The 18,894-nt window shown below is 35.3% G+C and overlaps 1 protein-coding gene across 2 annotated transcripts in view; it reads left to right on the forward strand.

The window, feature by feature from the left end:
- The window catches only part of SPG11 (SPG11 vesicle trafficking associated, spatacsin), a 32,823-nt gene extending 13,946 nt beyond the window's left edge, over window positions 1–18,877 (forward strand). The window contains exons 18-36 of one of the 2 annotated variants that reach the window (XM_085301524.1): window positions 729–874; window positions 1,706–1,867; window positions 2,637–2,703; window positions 3,194–3,359; window positions 4,232–4,437; window positions 5,210–5,318; window positions 5,872–6,031; window positions 7,207–7,464; window positions 7,698–7,898; window positions 8,218–8,325; window positions 9,490–9,652; window positions 10,062–10,276; window positions 10,645–11,389; window positions 12,223–12,365; window positions 13,750–13,948; window positions 14,948–15,085; window positions 16,364–16,497; window positions 17,228–17,335; window positions 17,936–18,877. In XM_085301524.1, coding sequence (XP_085157650.1) covers window positions 729–874; window positions 1,706–1,867; window positions 2,637–2,703; window positions 3,194–3,359; window positions 4,232–4,437; window positions 5,210–5,318; window positions 5,872–6,031; window positions 7,207–7,464; window positions 7,698–7,898; window positions 8,218–8,325; window positions 9,490–9,652; window positions 10,062–10,276; window positions 10,645–11,389; window positions 12,223–12,365; window positions 13,750–13,948; window positions 14,948–15,085; window positions 16,364–16,497; window positions 17,228–17,335; window positions 17,936–18,190 — 3,683 coding nt within the window. In that variant the 3' untranslated portion in view covers window positions 18,191–18,877. The remainder of the gene's footprint in view (window positions 1–728; window positions 875–1,705; window positions 1,868–2,636; window positions 2,704–3,193; window positions 3,360–4,231; window positions 4,438–5,209; window positions 5,319–5,871; window positions 6,032–7,206; window positions 7,465–7,697; window positions 7,899–8,217; window positions 8,326–9,489; window positions 9,653–10,061; window positions 10,277–10,644; window positions 11,390–12,222; window positions 12,366–13,749; window positions 13,949–14,947; window positions 15,086–16,363; window positions 16,498–17,227; window positions 17,336–17,935) is intronic. The other variant, XM_085301525.1, reaches the window with a different exon arrangement.
- Window positions 18,878–18,894: the final 17 nt, after the last annotated feature.

The raw sequence follows: 18,894 nt of genomic DNA on the forward strand, positions 1-18,894 counted from the left end.
AGTAAATCAGTTCCCCACCTCTAAAATATTGATGATAATTCCTACTTAAACAATTGCAAATATAAATACATAAAGATTTTGAGGTTGTAAATGTGTCAGAATTGGTTTGTGTATGATCATCATAGCCTCCAATCTGATTATTTTAGTAAAAGGTTGAGCAGATGGAGAATACATAAGGAAATATATATACATTAAAATTATGGCTTCCTCTGAGTTCTACGGTGCATTTTGGCTTCTCTGCACCTTGGATTATGTCTTTGCTTGGATCAAGATGTTGCTTTAGTTAATGATTGAAAATCACTAGAAATTCTACTCTCTAATTCATTAGAGAGTACTAGATATTGTACTCTCTAATTCATTTAACTCTTTTTAAAAAGCCTTTCCTCTTTTGTAGAGGCAGACATTAACAGATGATAAAAATAATAATCAAGTACAGCTTGCATTTTTTCAGCAAATGTAATTAGTATTAGTAATTTGTAATGAAATGCAAAAATGTGGGACGTGGTTCAAACTCAATCTTCATAGGTAAAATTGTGGCCTGAAATCAGGGGAAACTTAATACAAACTAGAAAGGCTTATCTCTATTAGCGAGTAAATAAAGAAAAACATCACTATTAACAGCAAATAAATAGAAAATTCAATTTGTTTCTTAGTCATAAAACAATTTTAAGCATAAATGAATAATACTGTTTTTTCATGATATTAAATCTTACTTTTCTTTCTTCTAGATCCAAAGATGATTTTTCAGGCCAGTCTAGCAAATGCTCAGATACTGATTCCTAGTAATCAAGCCAGTGTGAACAGCATGTTACTGGAAGGGCGTACATTATTAGCACTCGCAACCACAATGTATGCACCTGGAGGTATTGATCAGGTATTGTGTGCAACAACTTACTGACAAGTTTTTGGAGAAATTTTTGATTGATGTTTAAAAGGAATAAGTTGCTWAAAATGAATACACAAATGCCACTGTATAGTTTCTTATGCAAAAATCTAGATTTGATGTTGCCTGTTTCAATTTTAGTTGACTAAATGTTACTTTCACAACAGTGCTTCAGAAAGTAGTATGGTTTAGAAATAACAAGGTCTAGTGGATGTGAATTGGATTCTTTAACTCCTTCATAGCAGTTATAGCTGAGAATATTTATAGACACTTGTATTCTTAAAATAATTTCAGTTTATGAAAAGGTTTTCAAAAAACTTAAAATGATGTACCTATTTTTATTAGACTACTGTCCCCTTTTACAGTCACTTAGTGTTTTATACTAAATGAAACAATGGATTATTAGTCTCCTCTTCTGTTTGGGTCTGAATAGATGTTAGTCAGCTGCTTCTTCTTCTTTTTTTTTTTAATTCTTAAACACTAAAAATCTGGGTACGCATCAAAAACTTTTTCTTACTGGTTACATTGTGCTAACTAACTGTATTGTGTTACAGAGATTTAAAAAAATACATCATAAAAATACATGCAGTAAAACAGACAGCTTTGTGATATATACCACAGTAGCCTAAAACTACAGTTATTGTTGCAGGTTTGTCTAATATAACTTACAAGGATTTTTCAAAATATTTTTTTCTATTTTATTACCATATGCCAAATTCCCATGAATTAGATAGATTGACACATTCAAAGATTGTTTTATTATTATTATCCTAATACGGTTATTTCTTCCTAGTAAAATGATTTTACTTTTTTTCAATATAGGTTCTTCAGAATGAAGATACGGAAAGAACTGTAAAGAAAGTTGATCCACAGCTCTTAAAAATGGCATTGACTCCTTACCCCAAGCTCAAAGCTGCTCTCTTTCCCCAGTGTACTTCCCATGGAATTTTGCCACCTGACATCTCTCTCTATCATCTGGTTCAGGTATACAAAATTTTTTCTTAAGAGAGCTGTTTGACAAAAGAAAAGCAAACTGAGAGAAGTTTGTTTTCAGCTAAATTCTGGTGGGTAGGGACAATGTTGTTTTCTTGGAATCCTTAACTGGGGGCTAAAGTTTATAGCTTTTTTTTTTTTTTTTGTAAATAATATCTCAATATTATTTATAATGAGTCTGCATTTTTAATCTAGACAACATGTAAAGACATCTGCAGTGTTTAACTTCAGCAGAGATTGTGTGGGACAGTGCTAGAATGTTAGAAAAATAATATTCTCGCTGTATTCAGTAACCAGGTTGTTTAGTATTATAAAAAATTGTTTTAAATTGTCTAAGTGAAATTGAAATTTAGAATTAAAGGATAGCATCTACTAGAAAGTTATGACAAACATTTTTGGGCAAATGCCTTCTAATTGAGATATGTGATATGAAATGACAAGCTGATACCTGGAAGAAATACTATGAACTATTCATTTTTAGCAAAGTGGTAGTTTGCTAAGATCACAGTTCAACAAATACTTGAACATATTATTTCCCATTTCCTTAGATGAAAGTCTAAGCATTTCTTTGCACTTGTTTGTGTTCTGGTCCTACATCAGTAGATAAATTTGTGCTTTTGAGAGAGAGCTGTACAAGATAAAACTAGCAGCGCGGGCAATTTTTGACTGTCTGCTGCTGTAGCTTCCTGAAATAGTCTCTGGTCTGGTCTGATATCAAAATCTTAAGCTGACTGAGTATATTTTGTGTCTAATCTTTCAGTCATTAGTGCCCTTTGATCCCACTAAATTGTTTGGCTGGCAGTCAACAAATACTCTTGCTTTATCAGGTATGTCACTCTCTAGTTTTATATGCTTTCTTAGCCTGTTTACTTCAGATAAAAGAACCTTTCAGTGGAATCACTTGGCTGATGAAATTATTCTAAAGGACTTTCCTTTTACAAAAATATAGCTGATTGTACTAAAAATTTGCTTTGAAATTAAACCATGGCTAAATGAATTGTCTTTTTTCCCCTAAGTTCTTCACAGACAGGAATCTTCATAAAGTATTATGAGATAGGAAAGCATTATTTTTTTCCTTTAAAGGCAGATTGAGGTCCTAAGAACAAATGATCTGACAATGGCTGTTAGAAGAAGTTAGTGTTAGAGTTCTGTTTTTACAGTGAAAACTATAATTCCAGTTGGGATTGGATATTTTGAAGTTTAAATTAGAGAAAGAGAAGTATTTGACTATTATCTCATGTTCGGTAGCTGAAAGCCATTTCCTATGTTTAAATCAACTATTTTATCAGCTCATAAAAATGATGATATTCTTTCTAGATACGTCAAGTGACTTTCCTCATTTTTCTTCCCCTGAGCTGGTGAACAAATATGCTATAATGGAACGACTGGATTTTTTGTACTATTTGCACCATGGACGTCCATCGTTTGCTTTTGGTACATTTTTGGTCCAGCAGTTAGTAAAGAGCAAATCCCCCAAACAGTTGTAAGTCTTCTAAAAATGGTATTTGGATCATTCTTTTGATGTTACAACCTAGCACAAAAACTACATTAATCCTTCCTGACAGCATTCAAGAGTGGTGTGCAGATCATCCCAAGAGCACAGAATGGTGTAAAATTTACGTGTTAACTACTTGAAATTTTAGGTSTCCTGGAAATCTGTTCAGTCTAGCATTTGGTAGCATAGAAATAAAATATCGTTTAAAAGATGAGCTTTAATTTGAATTACTAAATAATATACACATAATAAAAGCAAAGAATGAAAAATGTACTAGTTGTATCAAACATAGGTAGGCTCTTCTAATGAGCTTCTGTGTCACTTTGTAGAAAAAAGATGCCACTTGGACAAGTCCTAAGAATGAATTTAAAGTTCATGTCAGACTCAAGCATCTCTAAATTTTTCAGTACTAGTATGGAAAAATTTCAGACATCCAGTGAACCAGCTACTGTTTTGAAGCCTTTTACAGTTAATTCAGTGCAATCCAAAAATCAGATTCAGGTTCTTGATGCTGCAGTGCTTAGATTGTAAATTCAGCAGTATATCATTTTATACTAAACACTACCRACAGTGGTTTTATTATTAGTTATCATGTCATTTGCATTGGCTTTAGTTTTTATTAAAGTTTATTAGATTTCTAACTCTGTGCCTATCCTTTGAACATTTATTATGTATAAGGCTTTATTCGCATACCTACATTTAGTCTAAATGTGAAATTCTTGGTTAGGGAACATATCCCATGCTACTAAAATCTTTGTGAGGTTAGTGAACTTTACAAGTATTTATTTACATGGGAAATGTTTGTATTTGACAGGTGGGTTGAAAATCATATATATTAACTGGTGTTCTTTTTGTTGTAGGATTCAGCAAGCAGGAAATGAAGCCTATATTTTGGCCCTTTCTTTCTTTCATATACCTTCAATAGGAGCAGCCTGTGTTTGTTTTCTAGAATTGCTTGGTCTTAACAGCCTCAAGCTCAGAGTTGATATTAAAGTTGCAAACATAATTTTCAATTATAAAACTAGAAGTGAAGAATCTCAGCACAGTCCAATAAGAGAATCTTTTGGTAAGTGTCTTTTGTTTATTTTAAAATTGAGTGATATGTATTGATCGGGAGGAGAAGCAGAGAGGGATTGAAAGATGGTGCCTAGTCTCTCAGGAAGAGTAAGATCAGTCTTTGAAGAGCTAAGAATTTTGCTGTTCTTATATTGCTATGTCTTACTAATAGTCAAGGTGCAGCTTGAACCTGGCATGCCAAATAAGTCTGGAAGACTGCAATATATTAAGCAGACAGAATTACTGTAGCCTGTAATGGATAGAGTAAAACAGCTGCCTAAGGCTCAGTGTAATTTTTAGTAAGATGCAGCTTAATGTTTTAATATAAAGTAGAGGATTAAATAGAGGGACATTACCAAATCTCTTTTTCTTACTTGAGTTTTGTCATACGATAGTATTAAAATCAAACGTTTGGAACTGAGAAGACATTAAATTTGTCCTATGAATAACTTTAGAAATTTGTATGTGCAGTTCCTGGCGGTTTTTTCCTGACTAGGAAACTAGTGGGATTAATTATTAATTTTCGTTTTCCTGATAGTTCTAAAAATATGTTGTTTAGAACTATAGATCAGGCTTGGGGGAAAAAGAAAAAAAGCTTAGATGATTTGAAAGCTGAAATTCTTTTTCAAAAATTATATAGGCACTTTGTACCTGACTTGACATGCTTACTGAAGTGTTTACATTAATAGGACTTGAGTTTCTTGTTTACTCTGCTACCTTTGAAAATATTTCTCTAATGGCAAAATAGTATCTCAGAAATAGTAATTCATTCTTTCAAACAGTTGAAAAGTTAACAAAATTGTCTGATGGTGAAAAAGAAGCAGCAGCAGAAATTCTTACCTGCTTGGAAGAAGCCTTTTGGGATACAATTGAGCATCAAGGAATAAATAAGTGAGTAAAACACCATTTAAAAAATTTTTTATGCCAACAATTTGACATTGAGTATTGAATTTTAACATTTATGTGTTCAGGTATTATTAAAGAGATCTGTTTATATTTTATTGCAGCAAACTGAATAACAGAATTTGAATTTAACATATAATCCTGATATTTCAAAAATTAGAGGTAATAAATGTGTATCGACAAGAATACTGAAATGTAGTGAAGTAAAGATTGCTTTTCAAAGCTTACATTTTCAGGATTGGGCAGCATACCTGCCTTGGTGGGAGTGTGCACAGGAAATACATTATGGAAGCTCCTGCAGTGGAATCTGATCTGTTCTGTAATGAAGTCAATGGAAATGCTTGTGTTGGTGTTTGCAGGGAGTGGATCTCAGGCCATATGATCAGCTTACACATTGTTAACATTTGATATAAATATTACTTTATTACAGCTGAACCTCAAAAACTTATTCTTATGTCTCTTTTTTTCCCTACTTTTAGATACAGTACGTGAAGTTAAAAGCAGAAATGCTGAATTAAAGTTATCTTTAAATTCTATGCAGGATCTCTAATGACTCTAGAAGGCAGTGGTCTTTGGTAATGCAATTCTGTAAACTCCATAATACCAGACTGAGTACATCGTACTTAAAGGAGTGTGCTAAATCTAATGACTGGCTGCAATTCATCATTCAAACTCAGCTGTACAACTACCAGCCAGATGAGGTAAGCTAACTGTGTATAATACTAAATGAAGATAGAGATTTTCATGCAAGGATGCTCTTTGTCATGRTGGTCTTTGAAATTAAAAAAAAATTAATAGAAGGTACGTGTATTTACAGAAGGATATCACATTGAAGGGACATTATAAAATTGAAACCTAATCAGTTACCATTGAGTTAGAAGTTGTTTCGGGATGTTTGATATCCTCTGTTTGTGATTCCTTTACAGCTGGGTTTCTCCCCTTTTCTCTTTTTCGCTGCCTCTTGGTGTGTGGAAAGCTAACACAAGACAAAGAAAATTGACTCCAGAGGACTGGAGCAGCTCTCCTGTGATAAAAGGCTGTGAGAGCTGGACCTATTTAACTCARAGAAGAGAAGACTGGGAGGGGAGATCTTATCAATGTCTACAAATATCTTAAGGGAGGAGGTCAAGGGGATGGGACCAGACTCTTTTCAGTGGTGCCAAAGTGACAGAACAAGAGGCAGCAGGCACAAACTGAAACACAGGAAGTTCTGCCTGAATATGAGGAAGAACTTCTTTGCAATGAGAGTGACAAAGCACTGGAACAAGTTGCCCAGCAAGGTGGTAGAGTCTCCTTCTCTGGAGATGCTCAAAACTTACCTGTTTGCAATCCTGTCTAACATGGTCTAGGTGACCCTGCTTGAGCAGGGCAGTTGGACTAGATGATCTCCAGAGGTCCCTTCCAACCTTACTGATTCTGTGATTACCAGTGTGTAAAAATTAAATGAAATTTTGAAAAAGTAATGTAAGAACTGTAAAAATTCTGTTTAGATAAAACCTCAACAGGCCTGGGATTTTAACTTGTATCTTTTCATTACTCTTCCATGAAAAAAAAAAAAATCTGTAACTATACAAAAATAACTAACCAGACACTAGAATTCCTTTTTGTAATATGTTGTTAGCAATAGAAGATATAGTGAAGATGAAAGTGAGTGTCTCTAGGAGGCATTTTACCTTCATGTAAAGAAGGAATTTTGAAGTTTTATTAAAGTATTTTGTGTTTGCAGAACACTTTAACCTCTCTAGATCTCCAGAAGTGTACTAAAAAATTTGTAGAAAGTTTTGATTTTTCTGCAAGTACTTAGTACTTCATTCCTCCTTCCCTCATTCCCTTTGAATTTCGCTTTATATAGATGCCTTTGATTCTGTTTTCCTAGGTCATTTCTATCCTTCAAGATTTCACTCCCATTTTACAAGATCACTTGACACTGGCATTGGAGAAGTTACCATTTTTGTGCCCTGATCTAGGAAGTCCTCAGAACAGTGCTACCAGTATGTCTGAGAGCAAAAATGAGGATAGTCTGTTCCAAATCCTTTTTCGGTGTCAGGGGAACTCCAACCCTTCATGTTACCTTTTGACTGAAGGAATGAAGCAGAATGCTCCCTTACTGGGTGTGTTAGCAGCATGTTTTCAAGTAAGTATTAAGTTATTTATGTTCTAGAGGTATGAATAATAAAAAAGTGACAATTTAGACATTTTTATTACACATAATTATGTGAAATGGTAGATACATAGGTTGCATTCATCAAGTTTTTCTCAGTTCTGATAATAATTGTGATTAGGATGACATATTTGGTTGAGTAATATATAATGAAATGACATTTGTCTTCTGGTTGTTATAAAATCATTTTTTTGTGCATTTGGCAGGATGCTAACATTATCCATTGCCTCTGTGTTTGGATACTTACTACTGTGGATAATGTTACCAGAGCTGAAGCAACAAACCATATTCAAAGCTCAGTGGAAAATCATGAATGGGATCTTTATGACCTATCAGTTATCTGGAAGGTGTTTTTAAGAAAGGAAAAAAGTAAAATACTTACAAATGGCTTCCAGCTCTTTTTAAAGGTAAGGTCATTTCTTTTTAGTAGCTCCCTTGACTGTATCTCAAAGCTTCCTTGGAAAAGAGGTTGGCTGTAAATTCCCCTTCTGTCTTGCTATTTTTAGGCTGAATAGCTTGGGGATAATCCATGAGAAGTCCTGGCCAAATAAGAAAATCTTTGAATGGAAATTCTTGCAACTATTAGAAATTTGCAAATCATGTATCAAGCTTGCATGCTGTTTTAAATAAATAAAATCTTCATTGTTCTGGCACTTAGGAACACAAATTCTTCATTTATTGATGTACATTCAGAAAAGAATTACAACCTGTTTTTATATCTTAAAGGATTCCCCTTTACTCTGCATCCTGGAGATGTATGAACTATGTATGAACTTCAAAAAATATGTTGAAGCTAAAACGAAACTAGATGAGTTTCAGATAAGTCTCACAAAAGTGAGTAGAATTCATTTGCTGTAAATGTCTTTGCCTGGGTCTTCTCATATTAGGATGTAATAGTCACCTAATGTCTTACATGAAAATAATGAAAAAGGGTAAGCTTAGAATAGTCTAGGAGCTAATTTGTGAACTGGTTTCAGCAGATTATTTTTATTGCTTGCAATTGATGGAAAAATGTTTTTGACCATTTTGTTCAATACCCACATTGCATTTTTAAATCATTTTGTTTTAAGTTGATATGGGCAGATTGAAATACATTTTGTCTACCTTGTGTGAGCAGTTCACTTTATGRGGGGTGGCACTGACTCAAGCAGGACCACTGGTGGTAAATTGAATTACTTGTGGTGAGTAAATGTGGGATATTCTCTGTTCTGCATTGACTAGAGCAAAAGAATATTGTGGTGATAAATCAGTGACTTACAGAGATTTTTGAAGACAAACAACTATTCTTGAATATGTTTGGAAGTTTCTGAAGGGAGCTTTGATACTACTTTAGTTTTGGCATTTGTCAGAAACTGTAGACTTTACTTTGAAAACATCTCAGTGAACTCAGTTATGCAGGCCAATTTAAACACTAATTCAGCAGTTGATTTTAACAGGACTGAAGTGGTTCCCTGCTGTGTTCCTTGTTTGTTACATGCAGATATTTTCACAAATTATTTTGCTTCTTTCCATCACCAGTTTCTAATTCCCTGATCATGTTAGTAACTAATATTCCAAGTCATTAGTGATTGTTTTCCTTCCTGCAATTCAAGGTCAGATTAGATCAGTGTGACATACATAATGGCTACATACATAATGGGTATACTTATAAACTATACAGCTATATGACAAAAACTATTAATCTAGCCGTTTATTTTACTGCCCATTTCTGATCCTTGTTGCGTCTTTCATCTGCTCCATGTTTATCAGGAGTAATCTATGGTTACCCTGTCATAAAATCTACTGCTTTCAGATCAAAGGCAAACATATACATCAGTGATGGATCAGAGCCCCCTTGGGGATGCTGTTCATTTGTTAGAGAAGTATTTATGTTTGGTACCCTTCTGATTTCCAGCTTGATTTCACCAAAATGGATAGAATTAATTCTTTTTATTTGCTGCAGAGTATGCTTGCAAAAAAACCCACTCAGTCCTTTAAAAATCTTTTTCATATACACAGCTTAAAACTGCAGATGAACTAACACCTTCACAATTACCTGTGCAATGGTTGGAGTCACAAGCATTATTTCTTCTTGAACTGATGATGCAACAGTGCAGAACAGAATATGAATTAAGAAAAATCTTAAAGCTGTTTGCTGCAGCAGATGATCTTCTACTTGATGGTAAACACCACATCCTCTACTAAATGATCTTACTGTTTTAATTTAATAACCACATATGATGTTTCTGGAGTAATCAAAAGTGTTTAAGTCTATTCAGAATATTTTATTCTTGTGTAGGAATTTACGTAACAAGAATTGGTCCTTACAGTAAATTGCAGTGGGGATAACATAATTGCCCGTAATTTTATTTGAGAGAAAAATTAAGTGCAAGAGTATGTTGATAAGGAATGCACAAGCAATCTACAGAAATTTTAGTTATAGGTTTAGAATATACTTGCAGTCCTGTGAAAGCTTTAGAATGTTAAATCTTCACTTCTTCTCTGGCTAGCCTGCATACTGAAAGAAATAACAGAATTTCCATGGGTTTAAAAACCAACTGATGTTAATTGTTTATACTCTTTTAAAACAGGCCCTTATGTGAAGAAACTGTGTGCACTCAGTGAAACCCTGCAGGATTCATCCGTATCAATTAATCACTCCATTCTAACCAGTTACAATACAGAGACATTTCAGAATGAGTGCAGATCAATTCTAGAGCAGCTGCAAGAGAAAGGAATGTTCTCACTGGCTCGGAAGGTAGCAGAATTAGCTGAATTGCCGGTGGACAATGTAGTTGCACAGGAGGTACAGTATAGTTAAATAATGATACTTAATATTGTTATTGTTGGCAGTATTAGGAATGTTATTTCTCATCCCTTTAAAAAGAAATCTTCAAATCTCTTTCTATTTGAAATGCAAATACAACAAACAAGTAGGCTGCAAGTGCTGTGCTCAAAAGGACAGTGGAACTTTATTCTATTACAGTTCTTACTTGGTGTACAACCATTTTTTTCAGTAAGAAAAGCAGATGGATTTGTTGCATATTGGGACACTTAATCTGAATTTCTTTTTTTGGGACACTTAATCTGAATTCCTTTTTTAATACTCAGGCCATTCAGTGTGATTTTTCCTTTTTAAAATATTGTTATTGAAACCTTCTATGAACTTTTCAGGTTCTAAGAGATCTACACCTATTAAGAAACACTGGACAGTGGCATCAAAACCAGACAAGAATTGAATTCTGGAAAAAATGTAATGACAGCTTTGTGAAAAATTCCATCTCAAGCAAAACTGCATCTGATTTCTTTTTGAATCAGGCAAACACGGTGTTTGAATCTTCAGCTCATGAGAAGATAAGCACCATTATGGAGAAACATCTGTTGCTTACCCTAGCTGGCCATTGGCTAGCTAAGAATGACTCAGTGTCACTGGATAAGTTAGAAGAAATAGAGAAGCAGATCTGGATTTGTCGCATCACACAACAAAACTTATCCACCTGTGAAGGGTCAGACAAATCGAGATTTTCTTGCCATGTTTTAGTGAACAAAGATCTTACCTTTGATAATTTAGCTAAGGAGTTTTCTTTTTCAAAACTGCCTGCTCTGAACACACCAAAATACTTAAAGCTAGAGGGTTTTGCATTCAGAGAATCTCAACAGACCCTGACTAATGATGAGAAGGAATCGCTCAAGTTTCTGATTGGGCGCCTTCTTGATGAAGGAAGTGTGCATGAAGCCAGCCGAGTTTGTCACTATTTCCAGTTGTACAACAGAGATGTTTCATTGGTGTTGCACTGCAGAGCCCTGGCCTCAGGGGAGGCTGATCTAGACAAATTACACACAGATATTCAAACTCTCCTTGTAGCAAGAGAGAAGACAGATGAGAACAGCGCATCTCAGCCAAGCAGAGTCCCAAGCAGTAAGTAACACTAACCGGTTAGGCCRCATGACAGGTAATACCACTGTCAGGGTCCACTGGATTCTTGCTCTTTTTTAGGGTCTTCCTGACAGCAAGTTATTTACTTGGTTCATAAATCCTCTATTGAAATGAATTTGAATCTTTGTAATAGACATAAAATCAATGAGCTTCAAGCAGAGCGTTTCTGTATACCATTTGTAATCTTTTAAACATTCATTTTTTGTAGATCACAATTTAGTTCAGGTAAAGTAGTATTGTACAGTTCTGTAATTATCTGTGATCCTGTTCTTGGAATATACACTACAGTAAATCATGAATGTGTTTCTGAAGCATGGAAATATTTTAATTAATGTATTTCTCTCGATTCTTGGTATATTTTAATGGTTTTCGTCTTTCTTAATCATAGTAGGACTGACACTGATAGGCAGTGTTTGTATATAAAGTACTGTGTGTATATTTATAAAGTCTGAATAAGAAGCTGTCAGCTAGAAAATTACTTTCTAAGTTAACGGATAGGAAGCTTAATAGAAATAGAATAGAACAAACGAAGTCTAAGCCATCAGGAAGACTGCTGAATGCATATACTTGCTCTCCTGTTCTTAGAATTTTGCATGTGAATATTGTTACAAATATTTTGGAACATCTGTGTTCTGTCATATTCTTTACATCCTAAAACTTCACAAAACAATTTGCAGCTACCATGAGTTCAGTTTTCAAGGACTGAGAAACTATCACATATTTGCTACATGTCTGTGAAGTCTTTCTTCAAGTATAAGGCTTAGTGTTGCTATCTGTCTTTATGAGAAAGGAATTTGTTGTATTTTTGTTTCCAGCGTCAGGCTTAGAAGAGTGGACACACATTGCAGCTCCTTCACCAGATGATCATGTTGTTGTCAGTCTGAAGGCTCTCACAGATGAATGTGTCCATGGGAGAAACTACTGTAGGCAGGTTCTCTGCTTATATGAGCTTTCTAAGGTATGTATCTAATTGCATTGCTGGAGAAATAGTAGTGGTTTCTGTCAAGCTGTGCTGTAGAGGTTTGTGGAGAAAAGGAGAGTGATCACCAGCCAACTGAAAAAAAGGTTAGGAGGGAGAAATTACCAACCCTTTGTGTGGCTTAATGGCCAGGTGCATCCTAGGCATTAAGTGTTGAAATGAACTCAACTCCTAGACTCTTCCCTAACCCTTCATCTTATTCCACTAARCCAGATTCCAGCCTCTTGAATGTGTCTCTTTAATGCATCTTTTTAATAGTCTTTCAAGAACATGTTGCGCATCCAGTACCTTGCCAGGTACTACCAGGTCTTTGTTCTGAGATGCCTTCTTATTTACCAGTGATCCAGAAGAGATCGCAGTTGCCTTAGAAGTTCTAGCACAGACGTGCTCTGTAGACTCCAAACTGTAGCAGCTCTTTACCCAAAGGCAACTCAGACAAGTGGCTAGTAAGTCCCCAGCATTTTGCCCAGACAGCAGTAGGAGTAGTAGACTATATTTTGGCTGTATTTGGCTACCTTTGTGCATCCTACAGCTCAGCTCTGCTTTTTGCCAGGAGATGCTGTTGCACACTTCTTTCAGGGTACAGAATCCCTTTATATGGTACTTGGCCCATAGTTTTGGAATGTAGTGTTTGTTTCTGTRAATAAAACCAGCAACATGTGCTGAAAATAATGGTATCATCCACTTTGCAGAGGCTCTTGGGTTTTTCTTCAGTGTTTTTCAGGTTTTAAATGTTCAGAATGTTTGAGCTAGGGAAGAATTAGTCATGTGAATGACTTGTTTCCTTCTTGTACTGCCCTTAGACTACTTCTCTAAAGCTGCRTATCCATACTTTTGAATTAACAGATTGCTGAGTCTATCACTGTGTTGGAGTTTTTAGTTTAATTTGTAATGTAATATGTTATAGCAGACTTGCTGGGACCATTTTCAGAGCCTCACAAGTTCCCCTTCCAGATATAGCAAATGCAAAAACTAGGATATCTTTGGCACTGTTTGTAATATGTAGAGAAAAGGAAAAGTAACCTGGTAAGTGAAACTATCATGTAATAAAACACAGTTCTTGCCTTGGGATGAAATACAGATTCCTCTCTTGGTTTTAGCTATTTTAAATGTTACAGTTAGTAGTGAGTGTTAACCTTCAAAACTTATTTGCCATCTTGAGCTGGAGAGCATTAATACTGAAGATAAACAGATGAAGGCACTGTTATCTGGTGTAAGGACAGGTTATATTTACATTTTTGAAACTGAGTTTTACCTGCTTCTCTTCCACTCCTCTCTTATATCATCAATAAGGTGATGTACTGCTGGTCAATATATATTCTGTCACTGTGTAGCTTCATCTGAATGTACATATGTTTCTTAGGAACTGAACTGCTCCTACAGTGACATGTCAGCCCGTGATCCTGAAAAAGTGCTTTGTGCAATTCTGTCATCCCACCAGCCAGACAGATGCAAGAAAGCTCAGGCATTCATCACCACACAGGGTCTCCAGCCTGAAATTGTGGCAGAGCTGGTGGCTGAAGAAGTCATGCAGGAATTGTTGGTGTCTTCAGAAGGGAAAGGTAGTAAAAGGGCTTGATCTTACATTTAGGCTTTTTTGGTTTTTAAGTATGATACCTGTGTATCTGAAAAACAGTCCTTGCTCTCGAGATATTTGAGCACTAATTATCGTAGTTAATGTTTGAGAGCATTGTAAAGCCTTATACATACATTTATTTTTACTTGCTTATATTCTATCCAATGTGGTATTGAAATAATTAAGGCTTTATATTTTTATGGATGTAAATTTAATGATACAAAAGAAGTGCTGTTTTGTTTTTTTAATCATGATCTTTTCAACCCCACATCATCTGATTTGGAAAGACTCCTGTTAAAAGATTTTTATCTTTTTTTTTCATTGTGAAATAAGAGGTGTTCTTCAACATAGTGAGAATTTATCTGGAGGGCTTTTGTAATTGAGTATTTTTGACAGTGCTGCAACAATAGCAACAAAGTTCCCTGTTGAAACAAAGAGGCACAGGGTTGAGATTTGTGCTACTAGGTGTGGTGCTCTCTCACTCCCCCTCAGCCTTACACTCTTGCTGCTCACCTCATTATCAGTTCACTTGCATTAGCTCAGATGGTTCAGAAGATTCAACTTACTAACCCAGCAGAAAGAAGAATTTTCTGTTGTGTTAGTAATTCTAATTGGTTCGTGGGAGGGCGTGAGTATCAGAGCCACTGCAAGGGATGGGTTAGAATTGTGCTATATAAGGGAGAGAAAACAGCCCCTCTTTTCAGCAGCCCCAACCTATTGGATTTGTGAAATCCTAATCCTAGTTACAGTAACAGTACAGTTGTTCAGTAGGATTGCACTGGATTGAATTGGCAAGAAATAGTACCTGATTCCTAAATTAAAGCAGTAAGATCAGAAGTGTCTTTGGAATGATTTTTAGTTCAAGTCCTACCTCAGTCTCCAGACTCCAGATTGTTTTTCTGTTAATGTAGCTAACCTCTCCTGAGCAACTAGTACTTGTGACATAGCKCTCTCTCGCTCKCTCTCTCAATTTGTGTGTACACAGGGCAAACACAGGTTCTTAACCCTGCAGTTGAGAGTCAGGCATTCCTACAGCTGGCTAAGCTGTGCAAGGATCATACATTGGTTGGCATGAAATTATTGGATAAAATTTCTTCTGTGCCCCGAGGGGAACTATCGTGCAGTAAGTAAATGGCAAATAATACTTGATGCAACTAGTGCTTTATTAATAGTGATATAACTTGGTTTAAAATCACATAACAAAGAATGAAAATCATGCTGAGAAAGCATCTATTACTGATCTCAAGCTTGATGATTAAATTAATAGATCTGAATATATGCACAAGAAATGAATATATTGTTTAAGAGCTAGATTAGTTTACTTTTCATACAAATTACAGATTTTTTTTTTTTTGTGCTCATAACTGGAAAATATAGTCAGTGAGTTACCTTAACTTCTGTAGTTACACATAACAAGGAGAATGCTGTGGCTTTCTTCATATTAATCATGATTAGAAATTGCTTTCTTTATCCATTTGTTAAATTAACTTTCAAAGTCTTTTGTTTCTGAAGTCTCTTGTACACTTTGTAACTTTATAGGTCACAGAGCAGTAAATAGGTTTACAAATGTAGCCAAGGTAATACAGTGCAAAATGGATATTAGTATTTTCATGTATGGCTTACTAGAAGTTAGAAGAAAGTCGAAGAAAGAATGTTGGGAAGTAATGTGTTGGGATACTATAACTCTCTCTGAAGTCTGTATGTTATTGTACAGTATTTTTACACATGGAGATACAATCTGTTTATCTCAAAATCAGTTGTATAGCTTTGTGAATTTTAGCATATTATTGTCAAAATATGCATTTTTAAGTTGTATACCAGGTCATATACTACTTTTTTTTTTATTGTTATTATTAAGTGCATTGCATGGTGCTGAGAGTATGATCTGGGATGCCACCATGTTACAATTGCTTTACAATATTAGATCAGGCATTTCATGAAAAAAGGAATATACTATAATTTATTGCTTTAAGTAATTTGTTTAGTGTATGGAATTATGAATGTTTTTTCAAGTCCATGTGCAAAACTTACAGCTTTCCTTTTTCAAATGGGGAACTGACTGGTAGTAGTGGGGTACTTACACATTATACATTTATCTGTCAGCTTTTGCTGAAGGGGGTTGCAAATTCTGTATGTTGAATAAAATAACATTTCAGGAAATGATCCAAAAAACCTAGACTTTCCCACAGATTGAGAAGCTAGACTGAGCATGTGCTGTTGCAGAAACTTACTTCTTAAAATTCCATAGGATGTAACTATAAAAGCTCAACTTTGTAGTCCAATTCTGCTTTTAGCTTGAGAGATTTTATATCCTCTGCAGAGATGGGATCAGTTTTGGAGAGAGATGTAATAAACTTCCTCAGCTTATTAACTGAAACATTTGAGTTCTTGTATTCTTCAGTTACAGAATTGCTGATTTTGGCCCATAATTGCTTTAGTTTGACTTGCCACATGGAAGGAATCACTAGAGTCCTGCAGGCAGCACGGCTTCTTACAGATGAACATTTGGCACCTAATGAAGAGTATGGACTTGTGGTATGTATCTTTGGTCCTGTATCCAGATGCTGTATCAATGTTTCCATGTACATATTAGCAAATACTAGTGATCTTGAGCCAGTGCAGGGGGAATGTGTGACAGAGTAGAAGACAGTATTTCACCTCTAATTCATTGGTCTTGTGGTGTGTGTCTCCAGAAGCTAAAGGTGGGTGCTCACGCGTGCTGATTGACAGATTTTTATATCATAGAGGCTATTAGAAGACTTTTCTGGAAAAACAGAGGTGGAGATAATGGAATGCTGAAGTAGGAAGAGTGTAGTAGGTTAGACTGGAAATTTCAAAGTATTCAACCACTAGTGAAATGTGATAGTTTGTAATACCGTGCTGTCATCCATCTTTTAATCGTGCCTGGAAAGAACTCCTCATGTCCGAGACATGCCCAATATATTGGTGTCACTGGGAGAAGGAATATTTTGAGGGGCCTAGAAAGTCCACTGTATATTTATATTCGGTTAAGGGGAAAAAAAAAAAAAAGTCCTTTTACCTCACAATAAAAAAGATGCAGTAGATTCATTTCAAAATAGTCTCCTTGGCTGTAAGAGTGTGTCTGCCTAATGCAGCCCAACTAACTGTGCCATGCAGCTGTATCAGCTGGCACAATGCTGCATTGCCTTGTGCTGCCTTACCCCTAACAAGATAAATCCTCTCTCACAAGACAGTTATTTCCTTTTTTATTTTACACTTCATACTTACACTGTTATTTCCACAGGTTCGTCTTCTAACCGGAATCGGCCGATACAATGAAATGACCTACATATTTGAATTGCTGCATGAGAAACATTATTTTGAAGTGCTCATGAGAAAGAAATTAGACCCAGTAGGTGGAGGGTGCTAGGGGGGATAAACTTTCAGAGAATTGTGTCTCTACATCAGAAACTGGTATTTACAGCAAGGTGGAATTACTTGGAAACTTTAATTACTGGAGTGTAAGAAGTGTTATTCTAGTTTTATAGTAATTAATTCATTCTGGATTGTGTTCTGTTTTTAGCTGAACATATTTGTTCTAATGCAGTTCAGTACTGCAATGAGAACGGTACTGAAAGATTAAGCTCTGGAATGTCACTTGTAGTTTTCATGACCTGTTTTGGTTCTAATTCCAGTTACTGTTTAATGGATTTTTAAAAATCATAAAATAGCAAATATTTATAACTTTCTTGTCACAAAAATAGTTAATTTTGATATTTTTACGTAAATAAATAAATGCATAGCTACTGAATTTTCTTATCTTACATAATGCAGTCCCCAGGTATATCATGTAATACTCCCATTATGTTTTAAGATAATGTGAAGAAATCTCAGATAGTGTAATAATCACTTTTTGGAAAATGGTACCAGAATAATTTGCTTGTGAGCAATAAAATATGAATAAAAAATAGGCTCTTCAAATCTTTAATCTGATATTCTTTCTTCTGACCAGAGTGGGACACTGAAGACAGCTCTACTAGACTACATCAAGCGTTGCCGCCCAGGAGACAGTGAAAAGCATAACATGATAGCCCTTTGCTTCAGTATGTGTCGAGAAATAGGAGAGAATCATGAGGCTGCTGCTTGTATACAGCTTAAACTCATTGAATCTAAGCCCTGGGGTGAGTGGGAACTACAAAAACAAGAAATACAAGTTCATATACAAGTTCATCTGTGCTGTTGTCAGCACAACACTACTGATTTCTGAGAGTGAAATTATCCTTTAATGTTGCACACGCTATTATTGTTTAAGGAGGAAAATTTGGTGGGTAAATGCAGTTTTGACTGACTATTTTGTGGTCCTGATAACATCCATTACACTTTCACTGGCTGGAAGGAAGGAGTGGTCCTATTTGCTGAGCTTGGAATATTCCTGTACTTTATTTATCTGGCTGCACTGGTATATTTTGAAGAGTTGAGATTTTTGGTTCTTACCATGATTGATGAAATGTTCCTGTAGTACCATGCATGGGAGAAGGTAAGGACATATGCATGTTTTCCTCACTTCAAGAGGATGTGACACAGTTTTTAAAGCTTTTTTTTTGGTGTATTTTTGTGTAAGATGCCTGTTAACAGTTGAACTTAGTGAGTTCTATACAGCTCAAAAGACTGCAAACTGAAGTCTCACTGTGAAACAATTAACTTGCTGTAAAGGCAGCTAAAATAGAAGCTAACCAAATGCTTTTCTTAACTTAGCTGACAATAGTCAGTGCTTGTATCTACTACAAATGAATGATTTGGATTTCTTTTTCAGTTCTTCAGTCACTTGATTATGGTTTTTGCAATAGCTTTGGTCCATAAAAGAACAAGTATCACTACCACTTCTCCCTTGTTCAGAGCTTTTTTTTAATACTAGAAACCTATTTAGTCTCTTGCTGCTTTCTGAAACAATAGTAGCTACAGACTTAGTAC

The sequence above is a fragment of the Rhea americana genome, unplaced genomic scaffold (assembly GCF_003343005.1).
Source record: "Rhea americana isolate MKP2758 unplaced genomic scaffold, rheAme1 scaffold_178, whole genome shotgun sequence".
NCBI lineage: Eukaryota > Metazoa > Chordata > Aves > Rheiformes > Rheidae > Rhea > Rhea americana.